The 421-nt window shown below is 53.4% G+C and overlaps 1 protein-coding gene across 1 annotated transcript; it reads left to right on the top strand.

Annotated features, from left to right (window-relative positions):
• Positions 1-70: 70 nt before the first annotated feature.
• On the top strand, positions 71-382 carry T265_16323 (hypothetical protein; the record flags this gene model as incomplete). Its single annotated transcript, XM_009179929.1, has 1 exon — positions 71-382. A coding segment is annotated over one exon (312 nt), but the record flags the coding sequence as incomplete, so codon positions are not given.
• Between the last annotated feature and the right edge of the window lie 39 nt (positions 383-421).

The raw sequence follows: 421 nt of genomic DNA on the forward strand, positions 1-421 counted from the left end.
CAGTCTCTGGGCCATCGGACGCCTGCTGAATGGCTACCAGTCCAGTCACGAAGTTACCGAGGAGAGCTATATGCTACGTGAGGGCCCCCAAGTACACGAGGCGTTGTCTCGTCTTCTGACGCCCCATTTCACTCGAAAAATTGCTGATCTATCTACCTTTGACCCCGGTGTTGCCGGGCATCAAAAGTCCGACGAAAAGTCGGTCCCCGACCCGCCAGTGCTAAACGACTTTCCATTGGACACAGCGCGGGGCAGGTATATTCGTTCGTTGGCCAAACTGCTGACCACCAATTCCGTGACCCCTTATTTGATTTGGGACAATCGCTGTCGTGCCGAGTTGGAGGTCATGTTGGATGCGAATATCCAGCAGTTGATTCGAACGGTACGTTGTTGTTGCTTTGACAATCTCTCCCTCTCCCTG

This window comes from Opisthorchis viverrini (assembly GCF_000715545.1).
Source record: "Opisthorchis viverrini unplaced genomic scaffold scaffold25779, whole genome shotgun sequence".
Lineage (NCBI taxonomy): Eukaryota > Metazoa > Platyhelminthes > Trematoda > Opisthorchiida > Opisthorchiidae > Opisthorchis > Opisthorchis viverrini.